General features: G+C 42.9%; 1 protein-coding gene across 4 annotated transcripts in view; it reads right to left on the reverse strand.

Annotated features, from left to right (window-relative positions):
- The window catches only part of CACNA2D3 (calcium voltage-gated channel auxiliary subunit alpha2delta 3), an 898,858-nt gene that overhangs the window by 54,647 nt on the left and 826,330 nt on the right, over positions 1-17,881 (reverse strand). For all 4 annotated transcript variants that reach the window (XM_070776473.1, XM_070776472.1, XM_070776475.1 and 1 more), the window contains 3 exons: positions 8,472-8,547; positions 5,877-5,929; positions 4,155-4,210 (listed from right to left, as the gene is read on the reverse strand). In XM_070776473.1, the coding sequence (XP_070632574.1) occupies positions 4,155-4,210; positions 5,877-5,929; positions 8,472-8,547 (185 nt within the window). The remainder of the gene's footprint in view (positions 1-4,154; positions 4,211-5,876; positions 5,930-8,471; positions 8,548-17,881) is intronic.

Below are 17,881 nucleotides of genomic sequence, written 5' to 3' on the forward strand. Positions count from 1 at the left end.
AAGGCTGCCAGTCATCTGATAGGTACTGTTTTAACTCTCAGGCATTCAAAACTCATCATCTTACAAAGGTGTTGGAGCTCAGCTAGACTGATTCTTTTTTTTTTTTTCCAGAAGAGAAAATTGAAGTTCAGGAAGTAGACACAGCCTGCCTTGAGCCCCATAGAAAGTGACTGATCATGATCATCATTTACCTAAACAGCAAAACCACCTTTGCAGCCAATACTCACTAAACGCCTGCATGCGTGCGTGCGTGGCTGTGTGCTAAGTGGCTTCAGTTGTGTTCAACAACTTTTTGTGACCCCATGGATGGTAGCCCGCCAGGCTCCCCTGTCCAAGGGATTCTCTAGGAAAGAATACTAGAATGGGTTGCCATTTCCTCCTCCAGGGGATCTTCCCAACCCAGGGATTGAACCCATGTCTCTTACATCTCCTGCATCAGCAGGCAGGTTCTTTACCACTAGCGCCACCTGGGAAGTCCCACTAAGTGCCTAGTACAAGCCAAACACCACACTAGATCCTTTGACGGATTGCATTCTCACCCTCTCATGGTGAGCACGGCCCTGCTGCTACCCTGTTTTACAAATGAAGAGACTAAAACTCAGAGAAATGAAGTGAAATGCTTGCCTGTCACACCATTGTATGCTCTGAAGCCCAAATGCATATGCACGTCCTCGTCACATCCTGGAGCCTTCACTCTTGGCCATCACCCTGTCTGCTTCTCACCCCAATTACACTGGACGTCTCAGGCCGAAGCCGCCAGGACCTATCACTCACTTACAACGAGGCACCCAGTGGAGCATCCACACAATTGGATTTCTTTAATTTTCCCTTAGCAACAAATGTCCCTGATGAGAATAACTGACTTGGGTTCACAGTAATTATGTGCAGACAATCAGGAATGAATAGAGTTGCCATTTGAAAAGCTTTCCTCTTCTTTTGTCTCTGCGAATGCACCCTCATTCATAACCGGGTGCCAGCAAGCTCCATTCTCTTTGTGCAACTTCGCCAAAATGATACCTTTGTGATAATCAAGCAGAAATGGCCTTCCACAGTCCCCTTCATTAAGGAAATGAAGCAGATAAACAGTGTAATTATGGATTCCATTTTTAGCTAAACAAAGATGTATGTCTCAGCTCAGGGTCTTTATCCAGTGAGAGAAGGGTAAATTTAGAATGCAGAAACCTCGCAAGGCAATATTGTTATGGTGCTTGGAACTTTTCCCGGCTTATACTGGGTCTGAGATTCACATCCACATCTAACAAAGATTCAGATGATAGCAGCTCTGTGGGTGAAAGCATTCACCATCGGAATCAGTTTCTTTATCTATAAAATGGAAAAAGTCATAGCCATGCCCAGCAGAGGGCTGCAGGTCCGAATGAGACAATCAATCCACGTGAGGCAGCCTGCTCCACACAGGACTCACAGAGGGCCAGCTGCGTCTCCCGATGCCCTCCAGCGGAGGTGGCCGGTTTTGGTTTACGGTTGAGCTTATTTTCTCCTAGCTGCCTTACTTAGGTACCTGGGAGAGGCTCAACGACACATTCCAGCAGTCCCCACCTCTCAGGTGTGTAAAAGGGATCTGAAGAGAACCCAGTGCTGGCACTCTGGAAGGGAAAAAGTGCTACATACAGGCACAGCACTTGCAGATGATTTAACCATCTGACAAGGCCTTTGTGCAGTCTGTCAGTGGAGTGAGACAGTTTGGAATTACCTATTAAGAGTTGTTTAAAAAGTTTCTAAGACAGAAAACACAGACCTGAAGCATTACATCATTTCTCTTAGCTAAAATTTTAGCTAAGCTGGAGGAGACAGAAGGGAGAAGAAAGGTGAAATTTCACAATGAGAACCTCCACGAGTTTCTGAGTGCAAAGATTGTGCCCCCCTTCATAATTCATCTCTCCTACCCTACACCCCTCAGTCTACATCAGGATTGCTCAATAGTGGCACTATGGACATTCTGAGTCAGATGATTCTTTGTTGTGAGGGGCTGTCCCATGTGTAATAGAGTGTTTTGTGGGCATCTCTGACTTCTATTCACTGGATGCCAGTAGCTCTCTCCCATCCCCAGTTGTGACCAAAAATGTCTTGACATTGCAATGACCCCTGGGAGGCAAAATCACCCCTACGCTGAAAGTTACTGGTCTAAGCAGATATCCTAGTTCACAGAGACTGGCACTCAGAAGTAACTCAACAACGAACTGTCCCTGTCAAGAACCAGCACAGGAGTGAGGGCAGATGCCTGTAGCAGCAGGGAAGGGAAGCCAACCAAGGTAAGACTGCGGTTAGTGGCAAGGAAGGTTGGCACTCACCACAAAAGCCTGGTGGGCAGGGTGGGCAGGCCATGTGGATATGAATAGGAAAGAGAGGAACGCCAGAAAGTGAAGCACTGAAGACCACCAGCCTGCTGCCCCAGCACTGAGCACACTCCTCAGAAGGAGCCAGACATTTAAGCCAAAAGGGACACCAGCTCCCAAAACAGGAGCCCCACCGCCCACGCATGGTGACTTGCCCTGTGCCACACCTTGCGTGTGGGCTTTGCATCATGCATGGTTGAATCCATTGCTCACAGCCGTATCACATCTTATCTCTGTTGACAAGCAAGGAAACCAAAGCTCATAATGACCAAGCAACTTGTCCAGAACTGCACAGCCCGCAAGTGGCAGAGGAAGGCTGCCTGACTCAGAAGTCAGGTGCTTCGTCTCTAGGTGAAACAGGGCTCCAAGCATGACTGGGAAAGACTGAGATCTGTCCCAAGGCACTGGTGCCGCAGGAACAGCAGCCGTCTGACCAACTACCATCCACTCGCTTGGCCTCCACTGATCATTTTCCTTCCTTTTCTCTCATTTAATTTCAGGGACCTTTTTTTCACCCCTAATAGTAAAAATCTGGACATGCTAGCCAAGTAAGAAAAGTGACTATAAAAGAGATAACAAGTACCCATTAGGTAAGTTCCTTCCCATCTTCCTTTTTCAAACCATCTACAATTTTAAAAAAAGCAGGTTCATGTTATAGGTAAAATTTTCTTTGGGGTATCTGAGGGTCTTCTCTTCCTAATTCATATTCTGGTCCCTGTTTATTGACTCCCCAGTGCCCTGACTGCTGATCCGAGTTAATTCTACATCCTCCTTCTCCCCAGTCATTGGGGGTTTGGGAAGCATATACAATTTTGCATATTGTTTTTCTTGCTAAATATTACTAAGTTTTATAATTATTTCCTATGGCTTTCTGTGAATGGACTGTCATTTTTTGGTAACTGTAACTTTGTTTCCTATTTTCTGTTTCTGTTTTGTATATAGATTCATTTGTATTAATTTTAGATTCCACATATAAGTGATGTCATACAGTATTTGTCTTTCTCTGTCTTACTTTACTAAATATATTCTCTAGTTCCATCCATACTGCTGTAAATGGCAATATTTCATTCTTTATACAAGTCAACATCATCACCATTATCATAAATTAATTACAGCTACCTTTTTGAAGGCTTACTATATTCTAGTCCTACATTCAGTATACACCATGATTTAGCTTACCATTAAATACACACATACACACAAACAATAAATAAGAGATAAATATTATTTATTTATTATTTTCTTTATTTAGCTTACTGTGGGGAAACTGAGCCTTGAAGAGATCAGCTAACTTGACAAAGGCCAATCTCAGAGCCAGAACTTATATCCATATTAAACTAACTCTAAACTCAGGCCTCTAATAGTTTCTACTAGTTACTGATCGAATCATTGATGGCTTTTTCAGCAATGAAAATACTATGATCAGATTTATATTTTATGAAAGGTAATAGTAAAAAAGGTAATGATTGTTCATTCATTCAGCCTGAGAAAGGTGATGCGTCTATGACCTTTAGATTTCAGCACTGCCCACTAGCTTCTGAAGAATTCACTTGTGCGGTGTATGACCTCAAAGCCTTAGTTAAGAAAACAGGTCAAAGTGTATATTCAACATGAGCTGTGGACTTTCTGTCAGCCTGAACGGCACTGCCCTCAGCACAAAAGATGCCTTCCGCTAACAGAAAGGAGAAATCACCACTTTGTCCTGGGTAGTCGTATGCGAGCACATCCCTGGTAAAAAGTAGCTGGTGGATCCCGGGCTCATCACTCTGAGCAAGGAAAACGAAGACAGCTGCTCCTTACCTTTAGCTGTCATATCTGAGTGCCACCAACTGCAAAGGTTAAATTCCACCAGAAACCTAAGCAGGGAATGGAAAAGCCAGGGTTACTTGGTTACCCACACCCTGAATGGAAGAGTGACATTCTGTGTTATTCAACATCACTCACCTCATTTGAAAGAATAACATCATCTGATATCTGGATATATCAACATGGTTCATTCAGTTAACCACTGAATTTTCACTAGGTTTTGTCTTACTTGTAAAAGACTGTTTTATCACCATTGCCAGCCAAACCCTGAAATCAGGTTCACTTAAGACTCAGGGATTCATTTGAGAAATATCATGCTTTATAGGGAAAACTTTTTTTCTTATTATAGTCTGAGTCCACAGTAAAAAGTCCACATTCAAAGGGCTTCTCCTACCTTGGTTCAGAAATACAAACGGAATAGTCTCTACTTAGACTATGATCTGCAGTATAAAGGATACTTTCAAAATTTACACTGTCACACATGTATTTGAGTGTGTGTGTGTGCGTGTGTGTGTGTGTGTGTGTGTGTAGGGCAAGGTGGTGAGGACAATTGGAATAAACTCCTTTTTAGGAAATTATGTCCCAATGCAACTTCACAAAAATCATAATTTCTCAATTGCTAGTAAAGAATGCCAATGAAAGTGAAAGTTGCTCAGTCGTGTCTGACTCTTTACAATACCATTGTCTACACAGTCCATTGAATTCTTCATGGCAGAATACTGGAGTGGGTTGCCATTTCCTTCTCCAGGGGATCTTCCCAACCCAGGGATCAAACCCAGGTCTCCCACATTGTAGACAGATTCTTTACCAGCTGAGCTACCAGGTAAAACCAAATGGAAGGAAATAGATCAAAATCTAGTCATTTCCTTCTCAGGCTCATGGCTGCTATCACTCGCAGCTCACAATGAAAATCCCACTATTACCTGTATCTTCTGTCTCTTATATACACAAAGAACTTACTCTCCACGTGAAGTTATACTTAATATAGGTTACATTAAAGCAATAAATAAGACATTGTCCGTTCGTGAAATAACAAGAAATCTGCCTTAAACACACAGAACTAGAAATTTAATGGGAAAATAAGAATGAGAGTCTGGTGCAGCTTGAATGAGCTGGTTTCCATGCTGGTCCATGGAATTCCTTCCTTCTGTGTGACACAGGGTTTCTGTAATGTGTCCAATATCTCATCTGGAAGTCAAGCCTTTCATCTTTGTGCCATTTCAAGTTTGACCTAAGTCACAGATGCATCCAGCAGGACTGTAATTTGACAAGGTAAACAATTAAATCACACCTGAGAAAGCCCCTGACCCATGACTGCACAGGCCCCCACGCCTGCACATGCCAAGACATCCAAAGCAGCACGGTGGACAGCCCTGGCAATTTGTTCTTCTGACCACAGCCCACCCAGGCTGCATTAAAAACAGCCAGACGTCGATGTTAAATTTAACAGTAACCACAATAAATAAATTTGGTTTGTGTACTGCAAGCTGTTAGTCTGCTAAACAGTGACATAAGGGCATAAGCAGTGGCCACGATTCACCTATTAAAAGATGATCTTTTGGACTCTACATTCAATATTTCGAGATGTTCAGTGAGTTTATCACAGAGTGTGAGGAATCATCTAATGGTTATTGGAAGCATGAAGCACAATCTCTCAATTCACTTTAGAACACAGAAAAGTAATGCTTTTTTAAAAACGCAGCAAATTGTACTTACAAGACAAGTTCTGTCATTATCCATTTCACTGCAGCAAGGAAGGCATTATAAGGCTGCAGAGAAGAATTCGGTTCATTAAAAACAATGTATCACACACAAAATTTGTAGTTTAACCTAAGGCTTTACATAAAGACAATGTTATTCTTCTAGAGAGATTCATATCATGTCAAAAAACAGTGAAGCTCTCCCTTAAAGACGAAAATGGTTGGATACTATATCCCAAAACTAACATTTTAAAACTTTGAACTCCCCTGTGGTAAGATGTGATTTACAAGTCAAATAAACATGATCTAATACAGGGGTTATCTCTGGGAGGAAAAAGGAAGTTCAGCAAACGATGCTTAAACCTTTACCCTCTGGGGGCTAATATTTCGCAGCCTAATGCTGAGCGGCAGGAATCATATAACTAATTTCAAATGGTAATTCTCAGGGCTGCCTTTTGGAAAGGTGATTCCCTGTTCTCCATCACTGTATGTCATTCATTGAAATAAGCAAAAATTGCACATACTTGATTTTAATGCTGCCCATGAATTATGTAGGATTTAAGCTGCCTTTTCTCACACTCACATATTCGGACTTGAAAAAAAATGATAACCATATAAACATGTGATTTTATCCTTGCAGAAAATCCCCTTCACTCTATAAAAGAAGGCATTGACAGGCTAATCTTTATTTCAGAATATTTTAATTAAAAAAAGCAGTGGGATTATTTACCCTGTGATATTTCCTATGTGGATAATTCAATTTCCTGAATTCTGGAAAATACCAGGTCTCCCCCTCAGTCAGTTCTTTGTACCTAGGTATGCCAGATATGTGAGCGGTGGGTGGACTTGAGAGACAGGCAATGACACTGGCAAAGCCCGGGCCCCAAGCTGCAGGTCCAGAAAAGCCTCAGAACCTTTTGTGGTTCCCTTTAGGTAGCAGGGAAATGAAATACCTAATCCTGGTTTCTGATGTGATGGCTGCTTAATCCTACCTTCAAAGCATTTTGCTGATAAGGACTAGAACTAGGAATGGGAGGATTATCCAGTTTCAAATAAAACAAGAACAAATTTATATACCCCTGAACATTTTTAAAAACATCCCTATTCAAGCCAATAAGCAAATGCACAGAACAACAGTCCGTGGGGGTTACTCCCAGCCCACCCAGATGGCAGACTGAATCTCTGACTCTGACTGAGTGTGTCTTCATCACTCCCTGAACCACAGGGCTTTCAGAATTAGGGTCATCTAAGGATGTGAATTATTAACTATTTCCTAAAACCAAATGCAGCCATGCAGTCCTGTGGTTCTGCCATTACACTTCTTATGGCTTGAAAAATAACCATCTCTCTTTCAGACCATAGGACAGTTCTGGATCTTTGTACCCACTGGGATGGGTAGTGACATTTCAGTGTGGGAGGAGAGAATTAATAGAGGGATTAAGGATGTTTTGGAAGTGAGGAAGGGGAGGCACAGGGGCAGGATACTCAAGGATTCTCTGTCAGATGCTGGCTCAATGCAGGGTAAACAAAGGGATTATATAAATATGGGATTAAAATTTTAAATGCACATTAACATTCAGAAGGGCAAAGCCATTGAGCTTTTAAGCCTAATGATAAAAACATATCTTGGGAACATTTTAAGTCTGGAAATACTTATGCTAAGGTTAGGGAAACTGGGTTAGGAAATATGTGTTGATTCTCATTCTAAAAAGTGGTATTTTTCAAATCGTCCCATTTTTAGTTCCAAGTTGCCTCTCAGAAATGTCCCAGCTCAGAATCATTTCTTGCTCCTTTAGTCTAGGAGAACCGTGTTAAATATTTGGTTTTTAAATAATCCCCTTGCAAGATCTTACATCTGCAAATGAGAAGGTGTGTATTTATATTTTAAAACCAAAATGGTTCTTAAATTTTGTGTTTCAAACCAAATTTTAGGTTGACTTTTGGAATTTACAAAATGATAACATGTAAGGGTTATACTTACACCTATATGCCAGACTATGTAGAAGTATCTATGTCTGCTTTTTCTGTGTTTTCAAGTTATTGGTGGCCAAACTTACATTGCTTGCACATTGCAAATTATATTTTTAAACCAAGGGTAAATTTTAAGTTAATTTCTGGTGATCCGAAAGCCAGTTCCTAATGATACAAAGTTATGTTGATGGATGCTCAACTGTGACACCATGGATGGATCAGCTCCAGGGAAAATAATGTTAAAAGCAGCAACACAATTAGAGTGGAGAATCTGATCAAAATGTGAATTTGTTCACAGGCTAGCAGCTCTATTATAACCAAAAAGAAGGTTTCTATTGAACCAAACCAAAGTCTCTTTTATTTGAGAATAAGGAATAGACAAAACTTCTCCCCTTTTCTACCCATCAAAAGGGGGGTTGCCGCATTAATCCATCAAAGGCTTCAGGTCTGTTTGTCATTCCGGAAATCACCAGATTTGGATTTAACAGAAATAACTTTTTTTAACCGATGAAATCAGGAAGCACATTTAAATATTCATTATTTTGAAACATAAACTTGATGGGTCCAAGGAAAACTATATGCACACACAGAGACAGGAAAAAACACACAGCTGTCTTCTGAGTGACTGTACTGTACTTACATCCAGAAGACCGTGGGCGCCGTCACTGCTCTCCTTGTTGGCCCTGCACATGGCTTGATAGTCATAAAGGGTAATTCTATAGAAGAGAAGGGAAAGGAGCTTCACTAAATGGGAAGACGTGAGAACCACATGGTGCTGCGGACCAACCAGCAGGTGAAGAGTCACTAACCACCAGCCAGGGCAACAGTGAGAAACGCAAATCAAGGCAGGCCTAACAAGGGTGTTGTTTCCCAGACGGCTCAGTGGTAAAGAATCCATCTGCCGATACAGGAGACGTGGGTTTGATCCCTGGGTTGGGAAGATCCCTTGGAGAAGGAAATGACAACCCACTCCAGTATTCTTGCCTGGAGAATCCCACGGAAAGAGGAGCCTGGTGGGCTACAGTCTACGGGGTCACAAAAGAGTTGGACACGACTTAGTGACTACACAACAAGAGTGACAAGCACGGGACACAGCAAAGTCCAGGGCTACAGACACAGTCATGTCACACTTGGAACTTAAAGAACAAGAGAACAAAGGTGATTAGCGGGATGGAAAAGGGGAACAGAACCCTCCTCCCCAAAAAGCATGATAAAACAGTTATTTTGGCTTGAACAAGGATGACTTGCATGGACAAGGATACGCCAAAGGAATACGCTGTTTTAAACTGAATCCTGGGCCTCTGCTGGAACCCACATGGACTGTCTCCAAGGTTGAGAAGAGCTGGGAAGGGTCACTTTGGGTTAAGAAATGGCAGGATCCACTGTCTCGTTTAGGCACTAAGAAATAGGCTCAGACCAAGAGAAGGCCAGCTCCTTGACTGTTTGTTGAAAACCAGCTGACTTCTTGGTTGGAACCCCGCCCCTCCCTTTCATTCCCATAGTAGTGAATATACCCTTACTTTTGAAAACAGTACAGTTTATGAAACAAGAAAATGGATGTTTGTTCCTGCCTTGGTGATAAAAATATAGCTCTTATTCCAGTTATGACCTTTATTGAGTTGCAATGATATTTTACTTTCAATTTTTTTCCAGACATTTTATTTTCTTATTAACACTTTTACAAAGTAAAAAGAATGGCAATTTCCAGTAGCCATTTACGAGCTTTAAGATGGAGCAAATACTTTATCCCACACATGCATTTCATCCCTCCCCCCAGTTCCTCTTCCCACTATTCCTGGCATCCCAAAGGAGACACACTTAAAGTCCAACCTGAGTTATGTAACAGGTGCCAGATGACACGTTAACACTGTAATACATGAACTTCTAAATAACTGGAAGGAATTCTCCCTCCAGGAATCCCTTTCTGAAATCAGGCAGTGCTTAATGTGAAGCATACTTAATGTTGGGCTGGGAATGTATGCTAGAATAAAAGTTCCATACTACAGGACTGGAGTTGGATCTGTTTCACACCTAGCACAGCACCCAGCATGGAGAAGGTATTAATATTCTGACTTAAAAGGTAGAATGCATGAATGATCATCTGATTGCCTGAATCTTGAATAGTTGATGACGCAACTGAAATTGAAGAGATCAACTGCAAAATGTGATGTGAAGGCTTCCTGCTTTAGAAATAAATTAGAGAGATTACACACCCAGATTAACCAAAGAGCACCTATGCGCACCCAGAAAAAAATTGGCCACTCTGACCACAGTGAGATGGAAACCAGTTCCTGACAAGCACCACACAGGCATCCATAGGCGGCAGAGCCAAAGTGGGTACCTGTGCTGCACAATCTCCTGGCAAGTCCTCCAAAGCCCCTTCCTCTTCAGGACATTTTTAGTCTTGCTGACTGTCCCCTGACTTTTTCCCTCTCAGCAGATGCAAGCAGAATCAGTGTATATTGAGAAAGAAATGAAGCCCATGAACCATCCAAGCATCTGGCTTGGGGAACTCCCTGAATAAACTTCTCACAGAAACACTCATCAGCCACAGAATAAACCATAGGCCACAATGCTGCTGCTGCTGCTGTTGCTAAGTCACTTCAGTTGTGTCCAACTCTGTGCGACCGCATAGATGGCAGCCCATAAGGCTCCCCCGACCCTGGGATTCTCCAGGCAAGAACACTGGAGTGGGTTGCCATTTCCTTCTCCAATGCATGAAAATGAAAAGTGAAAGTGAAGTCACTCAGTCGTATCCGACTCTTGGTGACCCCATGGACTGCAGCCTACCGGGCTCCTCCGTCCATGGGATTTTCCAGGCAAGAGTACTGGAGTGGGGTGCCACTGCCTTCTCTGATAGGCCACAATGGACAATGCTAATTGGCCCCTGACTGGCCCACCACACCAGTCTGCATCCTCAACAGGGGATTTCTGCCGGTGACCCTGGAAGGGTTTTCTAGGATTTGACCAGAACTATTATTAGCTTTATCCTTTTCCTACTACCCAACTCTGTCTCTGCAGCTGGAATCTGGATCCGAGCTGGTGAAAGGCAGCATGGGTTGAGTGGAACATGGCTGTGCTTGGTGTCTTACAGACATGGATGAAGTATGGCCTTGGCTTAAAAGGTCGGTTCTGCCGTTTATCCAGGGTGCAGTCATAGCAGGTTGCTCACCTTCTTCTGAGGCTTTATTTTCTCACTTATAAATAAACTTCCAGAGATGCTCTGAGTTTAAATAATCAGGCATGTGGAAGGATACTGAAATACACCATGCATCAATGCTAGTCTCATTATGAGTCTTACAACAGAAGGCCTGATTATGTTTTGCTGGATTTTAGACTCTTCAGTTCAGTTCAGTTCAGTCACTCAGTCGTGTCTGGCTCTTTGCAACCCCATGAATTGCAGCACGCCAGGCCTCCCTGTCCATCACCAACTCCCGGAGTTCACTCAGACTCACGTCCATCGAGTCAGTGATGCCATCCAGCCATCTCATCCTCTATCGTCCCCTTCTTCTCCTGCCCCCAATCCCTCCCAGCATCAGAGTCTTTCCAATGAGTCAACTCTTCGCATGAGGTGGCCAAAGTACTGGAGTTTCAGCTTTAGCATCATTCCTTCCAAAGAAATCCCAGGGCTGATCTCCTTTAAAATGGACTGGTTGGATCTCCTTGCAGTCCAAGGGACTCTCAAGAGTCTTCTCCAACACTACAGTTCAAAAGCATCAATTCTTCGGTGCTCAGTTTTCTTCACAGTCCAACTCTCACATCCATACATGACCACTGGAAAAACCATAGCCTTGACTAGACAGACCTTTGTTGGCAAAGTAATGTCTCTGCTTTTGAATATCCTATCTAGGTTGGTCATAACTTTTCTTCCAAGGAGTAAGCGTCTTTTAATTTCATGGCTGCAGTCACCATCTGCAGTGATTTTGGAGCCCCAAAAAACTTAATGATTAACAATCTACCTTTGAAGACAGTGACCTAAGCTCAAATCATAACTCATCTACATATTACAATGATGTTTTAATTTAACCCTCATTGTGCTTCAGTTTTCTCATCTGTAAAATAGTGAGAGCAATGGCTTCCTTATAGGGCGGTCATGAGGATTAAATGAGGTTATACACACGCACTGCCTTTAGCATAGTGCCTAGTACAGAGGAGGCATTCAGCAGAAGGCAGGGCTGCAGCTGCTGTTGTAATTTATTAGTCTGGTTTTCATTGCCATTATTAATTAATGGGGGTGGTGTTAAACGCATTGGGAATTGACTCAGGCTTTATCCAGCTGGCTGGATAGGCCTCCTGGTTTTCTTAGCTCATTGGCATGTATGATGCAGTGTAAAATTCACACTTGTTACTGCAGTAACAGACACCTTCAGAAGCCATGCAAGGGTTATCAAGGGATCATGTGGCAGCTTCTGTCCATGAGCTTTATAGCTGGAGACCAGGGTAACAATAGCTGATGTTTACTGAAGTCTGTTTAGCAACTATCAGCAAGGTACTCTTCTAAGGATGTCCCTGCGAGAGTCTAATCATCCCCATTTCACAGAGGGGCAAACCAAGTCTCAGCCAGCCTAAAAATGTGTCCAAGGTCACATACCTAACAGGTACAGAGCCAGAATTATATGGGGGCCACACTGAATCCACTTCTCTCTGCCTTCTGCTCAGCAGCAGGTTCTGACAGGTCCTAGGAAATGTTTAGAATTCAGCCCTGTGCCCCACCCCAGAGTCTTACTGGAATGTCACAGGAAAAGCTACCCAAGATAAAGTCTCATAATCAATATCCAGAATCAACTTTCATCCCAAGTTGAGGGGCTGTTATGGGGTCACCAGGCTAGGCTGGACCAACTGCCCGGGCTAGTGAGACCCCTTTTCCCTGGTAACTGCCCTGACAGGCAGATGGTTGGAAACCCAGGACTCTACTGGAATCATTTTCAAAGCCTCCAGTTTACAAGTTGGGGTCAAACTCAACTGCTCTGGGGGCAGCCTCTGGGTCAGGGTCCCTGCCTTTCATTTCATAAGGAAGCTTTCCTCATCTGATTACCATGGAGGAGGTTACAAAATAAACCTGCTCTGTCTTCTCCACACTTAAGACAGCTTTAACTAGATGTTGCAGAGAGACTTCCAGATTGTGTGATTTTGTTACTGTTTTAAATAACTCCATTTTGTGGCTACCTGTATCCTGTTCGGCTGATTATAGTTAAAGAACGTGATAACGGCCTGCTTTCATTTGGCTCTAAAATAAGCCCTGAGCGTCCTGCCCAGCCCAAGATTGGCGCTGCACTGCTGCACTCAGCAGCAGGGGTTTATTCTCATTACAGATAACATGCCTTAATCTCCATGACATCACCACCAGGCCACAGCAACCGCGGGCTGCTGGGGAGACCTTATCATTAACATCTCTGTGCTCCCCAGATGGGTCTCTTTGAAACTTTGCCGGAAGGCAGATACAGTCTCTGAGGAAGAAACTCAAAGCAACGCAAACCAAGCATGGGCAACCCTATGTGTCCTATACTGGGTGCCTGGCTTGCAACATTAGGATTTACTTAAAGCCATTTTCCTGATTCTGCTCTTTTCCAACAAGACAAAAATTATGACCAAGAACACGATTTCTTCTAAAAAAACAAGGCTGAATTTCAAAGACATGAGTGCAGCTAATTTAAGGTCATTACTAATGGTGGACACCAGCATTTATTAAACACATACTATGTGACCGTGAGGCCAGGCACTTTACCTGCAATGACTCTAACTCACTTTGGCTAAAAATCTGCCCCCAACCCAGTCTTGAAACAGCTTAATGTTTGCAAATATGGCCCTAAAACCATAAGGACCCACTGAGGGTCATATTTAAACAATTTTCAATCAAAAAGCAGGAAAAGCCAAGTGACTCACTAGGGCAGCATGTAAAAAATATGTATTCTTTGTTGGGCTATAAAATGTGTTCTCTGGAGCAATTTTCAACTTCCAAGTGTCAGGGGAATAGAGCAGGAACATAGGAAATTCTAAACAAAGGGATTGTCACCAGGAAGCCTTACTCTTTCTTAGACCTGAACAGCCAGGAGAGGGAAAGCCCCATCTGTTGATCTGAATGCTAATATAAGATCCAAAAGGAGCTTTTCCTTCTTTCTTTTCTGCCTAGGTGGCCAACTCATCCCATAGCCTCTTCTTATAGAGACTGTACTATTCTTTAAGATCAACAGAGCACATCTAACACAGCAGAGGTGGTGAGTTGAAGCTGCCTTTGAACCCTCTGATGGAAAATCACTAAAACCTACCTAGTTAATGAGCACGCATCATCAGAAGAGAATAAGTGCCCCAAGGCTGCACCAGCCAGAAGCCCAGTGCACCAGGTATCCGGGCCCCTCGGGGTCGACTACAGAGCCCTGAGGGTGAGCCTCACTCTTTTATAGATTAAGCAGAGGGTTGATCAGCCTCAAGTGATTTTCATCAACTGGTGCTGAGACTACAAAAAGAAACAAAGTCACAGACACTGGTCACATCAGCATCTCACCCAGGTAATAAAAGCAGTAACAATAAGAAATAATAAATTACTTTGTGCCATCCAAGTGTTATCTCGGATGTTGGGGCATGGAGAGGAAACTAACGCTCGAGAGTGAAGTCCCTGTGGCTCTGGGAAGCAGCCACAGCTGCTTCAATCCTGGGCACAGTATTGCCCTGTGCCTAGTAGGTCCACCTAGCCAGTTGCTTGTCTGCTCATTCAACTGGCCCATGAAAATTAGCCTTCCCTGAAACTGAAGGGGGAAAATGCAATCGTGATTAATCCCGTGTAGAAAAGGTAAAATTTCTTTTGTTTCTTTGAGTAAGAAATAGAAGGAAATAGTTGAATTCTGCTTGTGGAATGAGTAAACGCCAAGCCCGTTTGAGGCAGGAAACCTGGATTCTAGAGGAGCACCCTTGGGCCCAGCCAGGTTCCTGGAGCCGTGTGCACATCTCCCAGCAAGGGCACCACGGTACCGCCTGGGCCGTTCTTGGCACGCCACGGGGCACATGACCGAGGCTCAGGATGTCAGAACCTAAGGATACTGGTGTTGCCAGTGTCCTTGATATTAGTCAAACCCAACATGTGTTATTGAATGCTCCTGCTTTCATTGCCTGGGGTCAGACATCATGGACAGATGTGCTACATGGTGGCTATGACCAAGTGTGTTTAGGACTGCACTGGGCATGTGGGATATGGAGAAAACTAGGAGTCAGGAATACAGCTTCATCTCTGGAAGGGCTTCAGAGTGAATATCACAGGAAGTAGGATTCAATATTTAGAGGACTTCCATACTCTTTAACCCTTTGATATTCTGGAACTTACTATTATTTCTAGTACAACCAAATAACTGATATTCTATTCCAACTCTGAAAGACTTCTTTTACTTTCTCTTGAAACAAAACAAGCAGGAAGATGAACAAATATCTTTCCAGAAAATACTTTAGTTTTCTCCAACTATGGGAAAAGATGAGTGATGAATAGGAAAACATGGCCTGGAATTTCAGAGACAAGAGTTCAAATTCCATCTCCCAACTCACAACTTTGAGCTGACTGTGGCTCAGATCATGAACTCCTTATTGCAAAATTCAGACTTAAATTGAGGAAAATATGGAAAATCACTAGACCATTCAGTTATGAATTAAATCAAATCCCTTACAATTATACAGTAGAAGTGACAAATAGATTCAAATGATTAGATCTAACAGACAGAGTGCATGAAGAACTATGGACAAAGATTCACAACACTATAAAGGAGGCAGTGATCAAAACCATCTCCAAGAAGAAGAAATACAAAAAGGCAAAATGGTTGTCTGATGAGGCCTTACAAACAGCTGAGAAGAGAAGTGAAAGGCAAAGGAGAAAAGGAAAGATATATCCATCTGAATTCAGAGTTTCAAAGAATAGCAAGGGGAGATAAGAAAGTCTTCCAGAGTGAATAAAGTGAAGAAATAGAGGAAAACAATAGAATGGGAAAGACTAGCGATATCTTCAAGAAAAGTAGAGATACCAATGGAACATTTCATGCAAAGATGGGCACAGATCAGATCAGATCAGATCAGTCTCTAAGTCATGTCCGACTCTTTGCGACCCCATGAATTGCAGCACGCCAGGCCTCCCTGTCCATCACCAACTCCCAGAGTTCACTCAGAGTCATGTGCATCAAGTCAGTGATGCCATCCAGCCATCTTATCCTCTGTCGTCCCCTTCTCCTCTTGCCCCCAATCCCTCCCAGCGTCAGAGACTTTTCCAATGAGTCAACTCTTCGCACAAGGTGGCCAAAGTACTGGAGTTTCAGCTTTAGCATCATTCCTTCCAAAGAAATCCCAGGGCTGATCTCCTTCAGAATGGACTGGTTGGATCTCCTTGCAGTCCAAGGGACTCTCAAGAGTCTTCTCCAACACCACAGTTCAAAAGCATCAATTCTTCAGTGCTCAGCCTTCTTCACAGTCCAACTCTCACACCCATACATGACCACTGGAAAAACCATAGCCTTGACTAGACGAACCTTTGTTGGCAAAGTAATGTCTCTGCTTTTGAATATGCTATCTAGGTTGGTCATAACTTTCCTTCCAAGGAGTAAGCATCTTTTAATTTCATGGCTGCAGTCACCATCTGCAGTGATTTTGGAGCCCAAAAAATAAAGTCTGACACTGTTTCCCCATCTATTTCCCATGAAGTGATGGGACCGGATGCCATGATCTTCGTTTTCTGAATGTTGAGCTTTAAGCCAACTTTTTCACTCTCCACTTTCACCTTCATCAAGAGGCTTTTGAGTTCCTCTTCACTTTCTGCCATAAGGGTGGTGTCATCTGCATATCTGAGGTTATTGATATTTCTCCCAGCAATCTTGATTCCAGCTTGATTGAAAGATGGGCACAATAAAGGACAAAAATGGCATGGACATAACAGAAGCAGAAGATATTAAGAAGAGGTGGCAAGAATACACAGAAGGACTATACAAAAAAGATCTTCATGACCCAGATAACCACAATGGTGTGATCACTCGCCTAGAGTCAGACATTTTGGAGTGTTGAAGTCAAGTGGGTCTTAGGAAGCATCACTATGAACAAAGCTAGTGGAGGTGATGGAATCCCAGCTGAGCTACTTCAAATGATAAAATATGATGTTGTGAAAGTGCTGCACTCAATATGTCAGCAAACTTGGAAAACTCAGCAGTGGCCACTGGACTGGAAAAGGTCAGTTTTCACCCCAATCCCAAAGAAAAGCAATGCCAAAGAATGTTCAAACTATGGCACAATTGCACTCATCTCACATGCTAGCAAAGTAATACTCAAATTTCTCCAAGTGAGGCTTCAATAGTACATGAACTGAGAACTTTCAGATGTTCAAGCTGGATTTAGGAAAGGCAGAGGAAACAGTGACCGAATTGCTAACATCCACTGGATCATAGAAAAGCAAGAGAATTCCAGGAAAGCATCTACTTCTGCTTCATTAACTACGCTGAAGCCTTTGACTGTGTGGATCACAACAAACTGTGGAAAATTCTTCAAGAGATAGGAATACCAGACCACCTGACCTGCCTCCTGAGAAATCTGCAGACAGGTCAAGAAGCAACAGTTAGAACTGGACATGGAACAACAGACTGGTTCCAAATTGGGAAAGGAGTATGTCAATGCTGTATATTGTCACCCTGCTTATTTATAATTTATATGCAGAGTACATCATGTGAAATGCTGGGCTAGATGAAGTACAGGCTGGAATCAAGATTGCTGGGAGAAATATTAATAACATCAGATACGCAGATGACACCACCCTTATGACAGAAGACGAAGAGGAACTAAAGAGTCTCTTGATGAAGGTGAAAGAGAAGAGTGAAAAAGCTGGCTTAAAACCCAACATTCAAAAAACAAAGATCATGGCATCCAGTCCCTTCACTTCATAGCAAATAGATGGGGAAACGAAACAGTGACAGACTTTATTTTCTTGGGCTCCAAAATTACTGCAGATGGTGACTGCAGCCATGAAATTAAGACCCTTGTCCTTTGGAAGAAAAGCTATGGCCAACCTAGACAGTGTATTAAAAAGCAGAGACATTA

This window comes from Bos indicus, chromosome 22 (genome assembly GCF_029378745.1).
Source record: "Bos indicus isolate NIAB-ARS_2022 breed Sahiwal x Tharparkar chromosome 22, NIAB-ARS_B.indTharparkar_mat_pri_1.0, whole genome shotgun sequence".
In the NCBI taxonomy this organism is placed as follows: Eukaryota; Metazoa; Chordata; class Mammalia; order Artiodactyla; family Bovidae; genus Bos; species Bos indicus.